The sequence below is a fragment of the Pleurodeles waltl genome, chromosome 10, assembly GCF_031143425.1.
Source record: "Pleurodeles waltl isolate 20211129_DDA chromosome 10, aPleWal1.hap1.20221129, whole genome shotgun sequence".
Taxonomy (NCBI): domain Eukaryota; kingdom Metazoa; phylum Chordata; class Amphibia; order Caudata; family Salamandridae; genus Pleurodeles; species Pleurodeles waltl.
In genome coordinates, this window is record NC_090449.1 from 638,505,702 (window position 1) to 638,519,392 (window position 13,691).

Below are 13,691 nucleotides of genomic sequence, written 5' to 3' on the forward strand. Positions count from 1 at the left end.
ACACAAGGCCTTAGCAGAAAAACTAAACCTTTATAAAATAATATTTTTTGGTGATGGCATATCATTCTTCAAGAACAGGTGGTTATCAGCCCTGCACAGCTTGCCTCCAACGTGACCTAACGCTCAAACGATAAATCAGACCTTGAGAACAGTAGTGTATCAGCAGAAAACAGGAAGTCCAAGGGGAGCTTTATTCAAACTGAAGCAGGAAAATCAATTTGTAAATGGTCACATCATATTCTGCAAACCCCTTGATGAGGTGATCTGCAATGACCCAGGGATTTGTTTTGTGTATTCTGTAAATGAATCTGGGAATGTGGGACAAGTATACATGTAAGAAATTGGCACTACAGTAAGCATAACAGTGAATAGAAAACACACATTTGTATCAACAAGAAGTTACTTTGTTGCCTTTGGTACGTCGCTAACGTTCTAGTGCTCATTTAAATAGCTTCAGCCTAGTTAGTTATAGATATTGCGAACCGAAGGATCATTACACCACGGACCTGTATCCAAGACCCGATCGGTTTGCTCCGATACTGGAATTCCAAGAGTTATGGTAAAAATCTGTGCTTTTCTATCCTTTGAAATGTTACAATACTGGGTAGATCTCAAATTAAACAATTTTATTTGCTAAATATTGTCGTCAAATGTTTATTTTGCTTGTACATATGCCCCCTAAATCGCTGAGACAGACAGACATGAGTCTACCTTGGTGGAAGACACAGCACTCCACCTGAGGTACAAGACAATATATCAACATAGGGCGTTCATTATTTAGCTCATATTGCATTTAAAGATGTACAACTATCCAGTATCCCTGGAAGCATCTAGTTGAGGTGGCAGACGGTGTAACAAAAGGCTGATTGGAAAATGTAGATGTGTCTGTCTTAAAAGTCTCTTGAATTGTGTATATCCCTCCAATATCCCTACTGATTTGAAGTCTTGGATACATTTTGGATGCGATCTCTTCAAATTCTCTGTACTCTATTAAGAGTCAGCACTTTGGGTCATGTATAAGCAGATTAACAAACCATTCTAGACACCTAGATCACCTAGACACATGCATTCCTTGAAAATATTCGTAGGGAGAAATGGTGAGCCTTTCCTGCTCCAGTAGCAGTGTGTGGGGAAAAGTAAGTCAGTTGGAGCAGGGGTGTGGTGTTAATATACAACCTGCACAGTACAATTAATATGAAGATGATGGGAGAACCCATCAGGAAGGGATTCATTATTGTGCTTACTCAAACCACACTTCTCCTGGTAGTTGAAGAAAGCCTGTGCATCATTACATCTTGTTCAACTAGAAGGAATCTTGTAAATAAGGATGGCTTGTGGAAGTGACTCCCAAATAAACTGTTTGTGTTTCATGACTCAGTATTTCTAATAGCACATATCAAATGTTTGCCAACCAGGAAGTCGTCCAGTGTAACCTGCATATTGGGTGCACAATAGGAGTAGACCCATTTGAATGCATGCCTTGGACAAATTATAGCTCTTTTCACAATTCCTTGAACCCTCTCGGGCCTCCTCTATATCTATCCCTGACTGTACCTTCTCTGTTCTGGGATTGCGTTAGAGGTGTATGACAGGTAAAAACATCTACAGGCTTTGTAGTATATGTATTACAAGAAGGATGCCAAAAACAGAACAAAATAATCCTACACATAGCAAAGAAAATAAACAAGTGTTACTTGTTCACAGTGATGAAGTGCGACAAGATTGTACTCAGAGATCTGAGGCACAAAAGGAGGCCAAACATGACCTTGGTTTCCCTTTGTTTTAAAACGAAACAAAGACTTGACAAAAATCATCCAGTGTTATTGATGTTTGTGCTGCTCTGTAACAAAATTGTAGCAAGGACTAACTTTAAGAGATTCAACTGTGACAAGGCTTAAGTTTCCGTCACATCCATTATCCTCTCTGCAATACATTAATTGAGCAAGAGTGTCCTAATTTCCCTGGTGATCCTGTCGACACGGAGGCTAATATGTATTTGAATTGGTGTAGGACTTTCAATTCCCATTCCTAATAGAAAATGGCTTTAGGGACAGGGCATTTTTCCTTCTAGGGAACTTTAATTAAAACACTGTCTGTAATAGGGCATAATAGAAGGGTCAGTATCTCAAGGGCCGTGCAATATTGTGCAATTTTTAAAGAGAAATTTCATGAAATTATAAAAAAGGACTCTTTTAAGACAACATGTTGTTTACCAGTGACATGTACAGTGAGGCATTTTGACTTCCCCATTCTACCCAGGCAAAACCCAATCCATTTTCTGCTTCTGCTTTCTTCATCCATGTATGTAGAAAGTTCTAGTGAATGACAAACAGATCCTATTACTAACTATCCATGTATTACTGGGGCTTACCTTCACAACTGTGAGGTTAAAACTGGACATTCTCTTTAGTCACCAACACGTCTTAGAAAAGGGCTAAGGTAAAGTCAACAGCTCAATGGACTAATGGGTAATTTGTTTGTGCATGAGAACATTCTCCCTAATTACTATTTGTGGAAGCCACCAGAGTGTGATGCTTAGTGCTCACTCTGGAGATCTAAGCTCAAAATTGATTGATTATATTGACCCAGGGCTTGAGAGTTGCCTTGGGAATCCTAAATGGCACCAGTGTCCTATAAAGCTTAAGGGTCTGCTAGAGACTTCAGTGTCCAAAACATATGGTTGAATATTGTTTTTATGCTTGCGAACAGCTCTTAATTGGACACAGTAAATCACACTTATTTATTTTTCCTCTTATAAAAAAAAGAAGCAAGGAATGGTATAACCCATAGTGACTGACCAGTAGATACTCAGGAAGCACATTGTGTACACCTGTCTCTCTTTTACACCCCCTCCACAGCCTAGGAGTAATTAACTGTTGAGCCTTCTCCACTCATAGTAAAGACATCCTGCGACAACTACACCTGGCTAACAGATGCTGACTGATCCAGGCAAGTGCCCAGTCAGATCACACAATAGTTGCATGGTATTTTCCATGTCCCACCTTGGATGCCTTTTCAAGCTCTCTATTTATCCAGACCCTGCAATTTAGAGCAATTAGGCCTAAATTCCCAAATACCTCCTGTGTCCATGTATTGCCCTGTAGCACCAGCACTGACCAGATGAGCTTTCATGCTGCTACCATTTAAACATGTACCAAACTACAGGGACCCTTTCCAACATTTTATACTTATTCAAACTATGACACATAACCTTTACCGTGTAAGAGGTGCAACCATTTGTGACACCTAAGAGGCTCATAAAAAGTGGTGACCACAACTCAGCTTTGATTAAATACACAGGGCAATTTTGCCAAGCAAAGAGTCTACCCTTGTATCCTTGTCCAACGCGCAAAATTATTGTAAAGTATCATAATGTCTCTATAATTTGCGACACAGAAACAAGAGAAACTAGAATGTATGCTTCATATAGGGGATGTAGTCATATTTCCAAGTGGGATGCACAAGCACACACACCTGCCCACACCACTCACATGGCCCTGTCTCACTCAGGGATTAGAAATCTGTCTAATACTAGGGTATTTGTATTTTCCCTTCAGTCAGATAGTTACTCATTTCAAATTTAGATGGGGCATTTAAAAAAGGTAAAATGGAATCATAACTTGACCATCAGATAAAAAAATAAAATAAAAAAAACAACATGCCTCTGTTACTGCCATGTATCATAGCATTATTGTCATCCCTGGGGGAAGACCAGCTAGGTACCATTAAGGGGATTTGTCACCATGGTGGAATACCCAACAGGCCAGATACCAACCTTTTGCTGAGTCCTCTGGGAAGAAGAGAGCCAGATGTACTGTAAGGATATGATAGCAGGTTTCAAAGGCAATATGGTACAACAAAGTGGGATGTAATCCACCTAAATATTTGCACATATTCATTTTTCCAATTAGAGATGTTGGGTGAGGGCATAATAGTGCACTGACTATCCAACAGTTATTCTCTTTATGGTGATTCCTACTCTTCCTCAATACAGTCATTGCAGAATGTAGAGAATGAGTATGTTCAGGAACAAATGCAGTGCAGTGGCTTAAATAAAGTACTTTTCTCAAAGATTAAGTAAAAAATAAAGATTTGCACCCCTTATGTTGTGGTAGACACACTCCGCAATGTCTCTACAAATACAAGGACAGAAGCTTGGGCTACATGTGACACTTTGCAAACATTTGGAACATGTAGATCCCTTTATATTAAACTAACACTGCTGTTTATATCCTACAAGTGGCTGATTTCTGACAGAAATGAATTTAGAAATCATGTTTTTTACATGTGTTTAGTCTTAACCTTTCTCAGGGACATCTTTGAGATGTCTCTCCTAGTCATTCCTTCGCTCTTACATAGAAGCAAACAAGATCATTTCCTTAGCATGATCAGCAAGTGCTGGTCAGAACATCTTCACAGAACATCTTCATTTGCAGTATCATCTTGTATCCAAACAGTTAATTTTCATTTTTATTTTGAGTTAAATACATTCTCTTCTTCTTAGTGATGCACACAGACAACACCTTCATGAAGACTCAAACTCCTAAATAAGCTGTACATCCTTAATGTCACTATGTTGTTCAGTAAACTAAGCTTCCTGCACTTTGATTTTTTCCCCATTCTACAATCTTATGGGAACATAGGAGATCTTCATGAAGTTATATACCTCATTCTAGTTTTATCACAAGCATCTGCCACAATTACAGTTTAACTCATTCATTTGGGATAAAAACCCTCTTGCATGATCGAGGCACCTCCTTATGAATTTGAGCCACATCTTGGCCTTCAATCAGAGATTTTTAATTGTTAAGAATTCTGTCAGATTCATACCAATTGTACCTCAACTGTTAAACTTTATTAAAACCTTATTGAAAAGGTAATATCTCACCCTAATTGGTCTCACAAAGACATGGATAGTGGTATGAGGAGTACTTCAGAATTCTTGCAAACTGAGGCAGTGCAGTGACATTTGGAAGCCATTCACTTCTTTTCTACATTTGGTACATGTGGTATCTATTGTGTCCATGTCATAGAGAATTTTGTTGAAAACATATTTATGGGTTTGAAGATTAGCATTTTTAGTAATGTTTTGCAACATGTTTAGCAATTTCTCATATTCCTCGATATAAGTTCAGTAGATATTACATTACATTTTGGAACTTTCCATTGCTTTAGTTCTTTGTCAACCCTCTGTAGGTGTGCATACCATTATAGCCTTAGAACCCGCCGTAGCGGGCTCTACCGGCTATTAAAGGCCCGCTCCCCGCGTTAAATGCCTGAGCCGAAGGCGAGGGCATTTAACAAGGGAGAGGGACTTTAATAGCCGGTAGAGCCCGCTACGGCGGGTTCTAAGGCTATTAGAACATTCTGCCACTCAGGGCAGAATGTTCTATTAAAAAAAATATATGTTCACGGAGCCCGATGGGATTAAAATCCCCTCGGGCTCCGTGAGGCTTTGTTCACAGCTGTTGCTGTGAACAGAGCGAACATTGGAATGTTGGCGCTGCGGGCTTTTACCAGCCAGTAAAAGCCCGCAGCACTCCATTGTTTTCAATTAAGCTTCCAGCATTCCAATGTTCTAATTAATTGTTAAAATTGTTTTTCTATAACATCCTCTGAATTAAGTCATAAAATGTTTAATGTGTTTACTTCCTTGTTTGGAGTCTATAAGATTTTAACAATTTCTTCACATATTATGTCACAATATTGTGTCGAAAAATATTATCAAACAAAATATCTTAGTTTTAGTATTGGTTACCACACTATTCTTAAAGTATGCATATACAGATGGAGATACATTTATTATACATGCCTTGGTGACATATACTATGAATTTACATTACATAGACATATGAATAGTATATTTATACTTACATATATGTACTTTCCTTGATGATATTGTGCTGTGGTGCTCACTATTTTAGCTACAATATTTCTGAAGTACGATATTTTAAATACAATATTCTGGTCTTATCCCTTTGTGACCCAATCAATTTATAAGCCTCTAGGTTTCCTTTTATTTTTCAGTTCGGATCTTGGCAGACCTTGATCCTTTGATCTTTATGATGTTGTACTACTGTCATGCCACCTCTGGCTGATAATTCCATCAACCTATTTTTCAGCAAAGTAATGTATTGAGGAATACTGTTTAGTGACTTCCTAGATCCCTTCACACACTAGGAACAGCAAAGGTAAACACCAAGACCTTCCCCTATCAATAAAGTGTATAATTCTCTTCATTCATGATTTGACCAATTTGAAAATCCTTGTGTCTTCCTCAGTCATGTAGCCCAGAGGTAAAGGTAGGGTATGAATGGATGCATTATCTGCACTGAAGCTGACATTTGGGTTTTCTTCAGCAACTCCATGACCTTTAATCATTCAGGGAAAGTTGTTAGACATTGAATGTAAAATGATATAAACCTTAATACAGTGGCCATCTTTTTAAATCTATATTGCAGATAATAGTTATTTTCAAGTTGCTGTACGTTTTAAATTAAAGTGTTTTTTAAATTAATCCATCATGCTGCCACACATTGTCTGCATCAACCAATCTTCATTATGTTACCCAAAACCACCATTTATCGAATTCCATCTGTATGCATTACATCACTCCGTCCCAGAGTTTGCTACTTGAAAGGGAACGGAACTGTCTGCAGTTGAGGTAATATTTATTTCCATGTGGTAATGCTGGATGAACTTGTATTTATGGTTCATTAATGCAAAGCCTTTATTAGTAGGGTGAGCGCTTAAAAAATTTCATAAGTTCGGACTGCACAACTGACAGTGGCTCCAGTAAAAAACATGTAGACACACGTTTGAAAATGTTAACAATAAAAGGCCATGTATAATGCTACTGGAACGCTCTCTGATTAGATGCAAATGTTAGCGAAAGCTTGTAATCAAGACTGATGATTATTTGCTTTCAAAATAAAATGTTCAGAAAAAGAATGCAAATAGGAAAAATGTTTTGCTAAATTACTGTGAAATGTTAGGTACCAATTTTTTGAAGCATCATTTAGTAAAACGTGTTGATGCACACTAGTATTTCCTAAAATAATCATAGTGGAAAATCAGTGTAACCAGTTTCAACAAGATAATGGGAAACATGATCTGTCATTGGTGGTCAGTTTTTGAGTTTTGTTAATGCGTGTCTTGTTTTGACAGGTTGTTTGTAAAACTTTGTTGTCACAGCTGGCAGGCCCTTACCATTGTAACAAGCAATGGCAAAAGCGAAAAAAAGTAGGTTTTTTTTCAAAAAGTACACATTACTACATTAGTGCGAGGCACTGAAGAAAACTACTTTGTGTGACAATATGCTCTTTATTAAAGAGCGGAATATTATCTGTTGCTCACAGTAACACAGACGATTGATGAATAGAGAGAGAAATAGAATTTTAATAAAAACAAAAGGTCTTGGTTAACTCCAGACCTAATTTGGGGCTCAATTCTTAAAGAAAGTCTCAAAAGTGCACCCATGTTATATGTCTTTGCATTAGTGCAGAATTATGGCTTTCAAGAATTTACAGAAGATCATTGGGAAATTGTACTCCTAGAATATATTTGTAAACTTCATTATAGCATGAGCAAATGTGCACATGTAGATTTGCTCATGCATAAATCTTTTGATCACTTACAAGTTTATTTTCCTTCAAACCACTTTTTGCCCATTCCTTGAAGAACTTCTGTTTCTACCCTTGTCATGAGTAAATTTCCAGCCTTTCTCATTGAAAAGATTGAAGAAAAGCTGGTGAAAATCCTTAAAACATGTGTTAGTAGTTTTGTACAGACTCAAAGGCATTCCAACCCTGGAACTACTGCTTAGTGCTTCCTTCAGCCCCAGTATATAGATCTGCCGAAAGGGGGCAAAATAAGGAAACTGCAAGTATTCAAGCCCTACTACAGTATTAGACATGGCATAATCAGATGCTATTATCAGATCTCTTATATAGTGAGACTGCTGTCATAATTTGTCGTGCACTACATGGCACCAAAGGGACAAGTAGATTTCTTTACAGGAAAAGAAAATTTATGAAGCAACCTGTCCCATGGGCAAGTAGATATTTTATTAAATACCACACCCATTGAACATAACCCGATAATGAGGGAGGAGAGGTACATATGTTTTCTGATTATTTGAACAAATATTTGAACAAAGTTCTTGATATACAGAATGAATAACCAGGATATGTGTGAGAGCCCTGCCTATTTCCCTGCACTGCTGCTTCTGTGTCAGATAGTTTTTCTTTAGTAATGTAGCTGAGTAATAAACTATCTTGCTAGCTCCAATCAGATACCTGCTGAAGCCAAAATGTGGTAGGACCTTCCAGAGAAACCTTCAGCTGGCTGATGATGTCAAGTATTTGTCTTGTAGCCATTCATTCTAGATAAAGGGAGTGACACATTTATGTTGTAACATCAGAAATCTCCTAGAAGGGGCAGACTATAGATGGTAAGAAACACTGATCAATTACATTATATATGTTGGAGAATACTGCCTATTGTAATGCTTTGACAGCTTACTTTTAATGAAATGCTTTTCATATCAAGTGAATTTAATGAAACATGCAATTAGTTAACAAGTATGTGTAATCAAAGAATTATAAAGTAATTTGGATAAAGCATGATCTAGATATATGTTTGTATTAGTGTTTGGATTTCACTATACAATGAAAGCCTTATTTATAGTTTGATGGTAGTAGGAGATGGAGCAAAATAGTGCTGCTTTTACCTCCACCTATCGTTGAATTCTACAACCATATTTGATGGGTACCGAATGTTGCCACCAGGAATGCCATGCATGCAGGTCAGGAACTGCTGTAAATTATGGCAGACTGGATTGACAATTTATGATTAGTGATATTCCACCAATTTCAGTGTTGCAACGTTCCTGACACTCTATTGTGTGACCTAGGGTGATCTGTCACTGAAATACACAATAATTACCTTAACGTGCTAGGATAAAACTCCCTGCACATCAGTAACCTTTGTAATGTGGACAAGGAAATGTAACCCCGCTTTAGAGGTTCATTTCCAGCGTACTCCTGGGATGTGTGGAAGTGGCACTAAGTGGGCAGAGTCACAGGGGCACATCATGAGGGTGGTGAAATGTTTTAGTAGTGGCAGGATGAGTTATGAGAGAGCTGAGTCTGACCGAGTATTTTGCCCTAAGGTCGCTCCCCAGTGAGGTAACATTAGCTCATGCGGGGCGAGCTCCAGGAGGCCCCTTCTGCAGCACAGAGTCACACACCGTGTGTACTGGCAGGCACTCTGCACAGGCTCCTGACTGGGTCGGAGAAGTCCCCTCCATGTGCTTTGTAGGGGGTGGGCTCAAGTTTCGTTATGCCAATGTCACTCCCACTGACTAGGAAAGCCCAACAAGGAGGCATTAAAGTCAAGGCCGTTTTTTAGTGTTGTAATCTATCTGTGGGCTTTTAACCACACCCACCGCACGCCCATCACTATCACTCGTTCATGGTTTTGCCTTTCAGAAATCCTTTGTCATCATTGGTAAATGCTTTATGTTTGTTCCTCCTTGAGGCAGTTTTGGTGCCGCCTTGGCCTTCTACCCTGTTACATGGATAATTGCATGTTTGCTGATACGTTTGGCTACGAGTGAACTTCTTTTTCTTTTTGTGTCTGTCCTTCACTCTCGCGGCTGCCATGGCACTTTGAATTGGCTTGCTTATGTCATTTGTTTTAATTTGCATTTTCAATTTATGTGGCAAGAAAAGTCCAGTTAGGAATTTACAATGCTAATAGCTCTTACTCGAACAAACGCGAAACCCATTGCCTTACAAATGCTTGTTTCCCTTTGTGGGCCAGCGTTGTGTATTCTGCCTCAATAATGAAAACATAGCTCCACTGACAATCTGTAAATAAGGCCTCATGTGTATCAATAGTAATTTTGATTTAAATAGTTTTTTTGCTGAGTTTTTATGTATGGCAAATAATTTGCTTGAATTTCTTTTTACCAGGAAACGTTCAAGGTCAGCAAGTATGACGTGTCCCCAGATTTGAAGTATGTACTGCTTGCATATAATGTTGTGCCAGTAAGTAATATTTATTTACATTCTTTCAGTTCAAATCCATTAGTTTATTATACGAATGTAGTACGCGACATAACTATATTTCACTGACATGGGACGTAAACCTTGGCTACAAGAAATACTGCCATTATTAATGATGGAAGGCACTATTGTTCCATATCATCCTGGGATATCCCTTATTCAGTACATAGAACAAAATAAATTTATTTCGCTCTTTCTTTGTTAATTTCAATCTTTCTTTCTCCTTTTTTTGTCTCCCTTTCTTTCTTGATCACTTTCTTTTTTCCTTTTTACATTTCTTTGTTTTGTTTTTTCTTGTATACAACGTGCTGCAGGGCTCTCAGGATGTGTCAGAGACAAACGTGGGAGTACAATTAAGGGGGAAATGGATAGTTACATAGCAGAATTGAAATAAAACATGCTAAGAGTGAACAAATAACACCTTGCACAACTGATTCAAAATATCACAACTTATCCAAAATATATTACATGTGTGAAGTTACAATATTTTAAATGAATAATGTAAAGAACCTCATGAAATCTGTCATAAAAGGGCCATTTTTATTGTCCAACAGACTGTGAAAGGAGGCTAGCTACATAGTATCCACTTTTTAGAAAGATTTTATGTTTGGAATAACTTTAATGCCTTCTGTTCTTTTTAGCTTGTCTGTGTCACACCTGTCTGTGATCTCCCCCAAAAACTATATCCCAGCCCATTTCTCCAGATCATTGCTTTCCGAACACCACTAAAAGGAATTTCACTGCCCCTTGGCCTCAAACAATTTTATTGAAGAGGTTATTCTTAAGTCGCTATGACCGGCCTCCGAGCAGACTTTGGTGTTGGCTGGGGTAGGACTTCCTCTCCCAGCATTCCTTGTGTGAGAAGGAGGAGGGGCACACTAACATCAGTGTTCAAAAGTACCCTGCTGCTCCTGCAGTGCAGTCCCACAAGCAGAGTTTGGTTCTGTCTGGGTTGAGAATATGTCCCTCAGCATTCCTTGTGTGAAGAAGAGGAGGGGCATACTAAAATCAGTGCACAAAAATGCTTTGCTACTCCTGCATCATGGAATGCATGTGGGACGCACCCCGACATGTGCCCTGTCGAAGACTGGGCCAGGAGCTGGATCGTCTGTGCCTGTCAGAGCCTGGAAGAGGCTGGGCTGGGTCACCCCCTGTGGCTCTCCTACTTCGACTCTGCAAGTAAGTTATATTCAGCATTTGAAAATTGGGAAAAGAAGAACTTGCAATGGGAAGGGACGCCCTAACTATGTGTCCCAAATTACCCTTTATATTACTAATTATCTGGCCTCTGTGATGGGCACAATTACCACAGAAATTGACTTGGTGGAAGGACGTATACATTTAGGCCAGCAGCTATCCCTAGCATCATCACCAAATTTGGTTCCTGGAAAAGTGGGGGACTGTAGTTAATCAACCCACAAGAATATTTCTTCATCTGGCAGTGGGGATACAGTCGCTACAGGAAAGGATGCTTGTGGCGTGCAAAACCCCTGCATTAGTTAAGCTCCCCAGCTGGAAGTTATAGAATCTTGTGCACCTATTGCTAACCCTGCTCCTACAAAGAGGAAAAGAATAGACATGCAAGCTAAAGCAGCCAAAAATACTGGGGCCCTTCTGTTGAGGGCTGATGTTTATCCCAAGTTGTGATTTGTGGGTGTCTCCTTGCACCTGTAACATATGGGAGTAGTGCACAAGCACCCTCAGTATCCTCAGGACATTCTCCAAATTGTGTTCCCCTGTATGAATTTTGTACCACTTTAAAAATAAAAATGGACAGTAGATTACAGAAACTATGTGGAGAGGTACAGGGTCGCTTGGAAAAGATGGAAGCTAAACTCAACCCCATAGGTGTAGTCTTGCAGACTGAGAAATTGTGTCATTCTGGTATCCACAAACTGTAATCTAGAAAGAGCACACACTCAAGTTACTGAAGCCCATGTTAAACCTAATCTGACACCGATGGATGAAAGGCAACAAGAAACCACTCTGAATTCCAAGAGTAATACTTCTAATGGTTTAACCCCCTCACTCAAATCATAGCAAACAGAGAAGGCCCATGTCCCCACACTCCTGACATTCATTTGCTTCTACCCCCTGCATGTACCCCCTATGTCTTGATTGTGAGGAATGTATGGATTTTTGCCAGTGTGAAGACTGAACAGGCACCAGTCGTGAAATCCAAAATGGTGCACAGGCTCGTGAAAAACTCCTGGCAGAGGGATGATTTACATAATGGGATCCTTCTAATTAGAAGAGTTAAGCGAGTTGGGTATTACTTGAGTAATCAAATGACAAATTGTAAGGTGGTTAACTTTAGGAAAACAATTGCGGTGGCACTCCTTCTGAATTGCCTTAGTCCTATGTGTACTCATGTAAGGGACATCCAGGCTCTTCCTCTGGGGGTTTTCTATAAATCCATTAGTCAAGACTGGGTAATTCCGACCCATAAGTAATTTAAGGATGGGGATGGGTCATGCTCAGGAGTATTTAATGTTAGAATACACAATGGATTTGATGCCCTAAACTCCATGGAGGACTTGGATTGACTGGACCCCAATGGGAAACACAATGGGTGAGCTGTATTGAGTGATAACATGGCCTTTTTAAATGTGCCTGGTAGACAAGAGGCAACCTTGAGTGTTGGGGATGTTGACTCAAAACCCAGCCCTAGCATAAGACCATTTAGTGATGGAGCTTTTCTTGTCTTTTCCTGGAATGTTTTGGGTATGTGCACCAGGCTTGACAACCAATATTGGCTAAGTCTAGTGGGAAAATATGATTTAATATGCTTACATCAAACTTAGCTTGTGTCCCCTTTTGTTGTTGACGGCTTTCGCACTTACTGTAGTCCTGCATCTCTTCGCCAGCTGTGTGGGCAAAAAGGGGTTTGGGGTGTTGATATCAGTTAAATTATCCTGTTTGAAGGTCAAAGAGCTACACAGTTGTCTGTGGTTCCAAATTCTGCTTTCATTTAGTGTGGGCGGTAGGAATTTGTTACTAATTGACTATTACTATAATATATTTGATCAAAGACAGGCTGAGGTGGGCAACAAACTTGATACGCTCTTATCTAGTATCCTCTCAAAGTAAAATTACCAGAGCCCAGTTTTGTGGGTTGGTGATTTTAATTCAAACTTTGCAAACTTAGTGATGTCAGTGTGTGGTTTAACTATACTGAAAGGGGCCCCTATAAATCATTTCACCCACATCCCTTATGGTGACGTCCTCAATAGGATTCTTATCAAACACCATTTGTTGTTTACATCAGGCTTATCTTCCAAATAGCAGGCCTCACCCGACTGTTTATTTGAAAAATAATTGTAGTACTATTGATCATTCTTTAATTACAGATGACCACATCTGTTTAATCAGGGGTTTTTCAATTATGAACAACTGCATGAGTGACCACAGGTTACTATCTCTAATATTGAACCTGGATTTAGTGAAGACTCAATTAGAGGAGCTCGGAGAATTGGCCTATTTTGCCAAATCAGGTGTAAGGTTAAAATGAGAAAAGATAAACCCCTGATCTTTTTCTGTAGGAAAAGCTTTCTACCTGTTTATCTCTTGAAGCAGATTCATCTGCAATAGTAACTGGTTTTATTTCACTTTATCAGAAGT

At 39.1% G+C, this 13,691-nt stretch overlaps 1 protein-coding gene across 3 annotated transcripts in view; it reads left to right on the forward strand.

Moving 5' to 3' along the window:
- DPP6 (dipeptidyl peptidase like 6) overlaps positions 1-13,691 on the forward strand; it is a 1,951,083-nt gene that overhangs the window by 1,127,512 nt on the left and 809,880 nt on the right. For all 3 annotated transcript variants that reach the window (XM_069211130.1, XM_069211129.1, XM_069211131.1), the window contains exon 5: positions 9,978-10,052. In XM_069211130.1, coding sequence (XP_069067231.1) covers positions 9,978-10,052 — 75 coding nt within the window. The remainder of the gene's footprint in view (positions 1-9,977; positions 10,053-13,691) is intronic.